At 26.6% G+C, this 1,486-nt stretch overlaps 1 protein-coding gene across 1 annotated transcript; it reads left to right on the forward strand.

The window, feature by feature from the left end:
* Window positions 1-798: 798 nt before the first annotated feature.
* Window positions 799-1,122, forward strand: LOC109119708 (small polypeptide DEVIL 4-like). Its single transcript, XM_019212620.3, has one exon. It carries the CDS (start codon window positions 799-801, stop codon window positions 940-942), a length of 144 nt encoding a protein of 47 aa, XP_019068165.1. The 3' UTR covers window positions 943-1,122.
* Window positions 1,123-1,486: the final 364 nt, after the last annotated feature.

Below are 1,486 nucleotides of genomic sequence, written 5' to 3' on the forward strand. Positions count from 1 at the left end.
AATTTATACGAGTTAATATGACTTGACACGAAGTTCAAAAAAAAGAAATTTTGAAATTTATGATCTAAAATAATTTGTAGAATTTATATGAATGTAAATTATTTCATTAAGGGTAAAATAAGCATTTTAAAGTTAAAATTGTTATCTGATATAAAAATGTGTCATTCTTTTTTAGACGGACTAAAGAAGAAAGTAAGTCATATAGATTAAAAGAAAGCGAACAAAAATAAATTTGTCAAATTTAAATTCTTATTTTGTCTTTGTATTCGACTAATGCACTCTCATTTAGTTGAACAATAGAGGAACTAGCCTTTAGATTATTGATTCGTAATTATATTTTTCCATGTTTTACCCTCAGCATTATAATTACTTATTCATCAAATCAGTTTTCAAGTTCTAATATTCATTTATGTGCAAAAAAGTCATAGTTGAGTGAGTTTTGAGTTGAAAATGAAAGTTCAGTGACTTTTTGTGCAAATAAGTTATAATTAAGTGACTAGTATGGATAATATAGTAAAATACTCATATAAATCATCGTTTTTCGATAGACATGCAAAAACTCAAAGTTAAAAAGTAAAAATGAACGGGAAAAGTATTTAATATGTATACACTAATCTAAAACATTAAACCCATGTACTTAAACTCCTAGTTTGGGAGTTTGAAAGTTTGGACCACACCCCTTGTTCTTCCTCTATAAGAAGACCTCCTCTTTGCATTTCAAATCCAAACTCTATAATTCAATTTCTTCTAATTGAGTAAACCAATATTTACAATTTGCAAGCAAAATTACCTACCAAAATGAGGAGGAGAAATACTGCTACATATGAGAATTCGAAAAAGAGGATATCAAGTGGAAAACTTGGAAGGTTTCTCAAAGAACAGAGAGGAAGGCTTTACATAATGAGAAGATGTATAATCATTCTAATTTGTTGGCACGACTAGCAACTTCGAAATTGTGCATTCTGAGTTTAAAATGTAGTAGGTTTTAACATATATTCCTTTTCTTTTTTGTTTTACATCATCGGTATTAGAAATTTATTGATCCAACTAATCTAAATTCACGTTGTATAGGTTTCACAATAAATGAAACGTACCCTATATAAAATTTCACGATTCTAATTAGGCACAAACTTGAGATTTCTTATTTTTTAGCGTTATTTATACTCACTAATTTATAATTGCAAGCATTGTCAGATATTCAGTGAAGGGTGATCAGTCAAACAATATTAAACAAAAGATGTATATTGTTTATTGAACTACATATATAGGTCTATTTCTACGTATAAAAGTCAAATCACTCAATAACAACATTACACATTCCAATACTTTTTTAATTATTGTTGTAAAGAAATGTTATTTCAAAAAACATATAATAAAACGTAATATGAAAGTTCAATTTCACATAAAACATAATTATTATAGTAAAATACCATTATAGCAAATACATGTTATACATAATTCTAATGGTATATAAAATTTTGAACGC

This window comes from Solanum lycopersicum, chromosome 3 (genome assembly GCF_036512215.1).
Source record: "Solanum lycopersicum chromosome 3, SLM_r2.1".
NCBI lineage: Eukaryota > Viridiplantae > Streptophyta > Magnoliopsida > Solanales > Solanaceae > Solanum > Solanum lycopersicum.

Excerpts from the sequence above, each read along its gene's own strand:
- LOC109119708 (XM_019212620.3), top strand. The coding sequence starts at position 799 with ATGAGGAGGAGAAATACTGCTACATATGAGAATTCGAAAAAGAGGATA.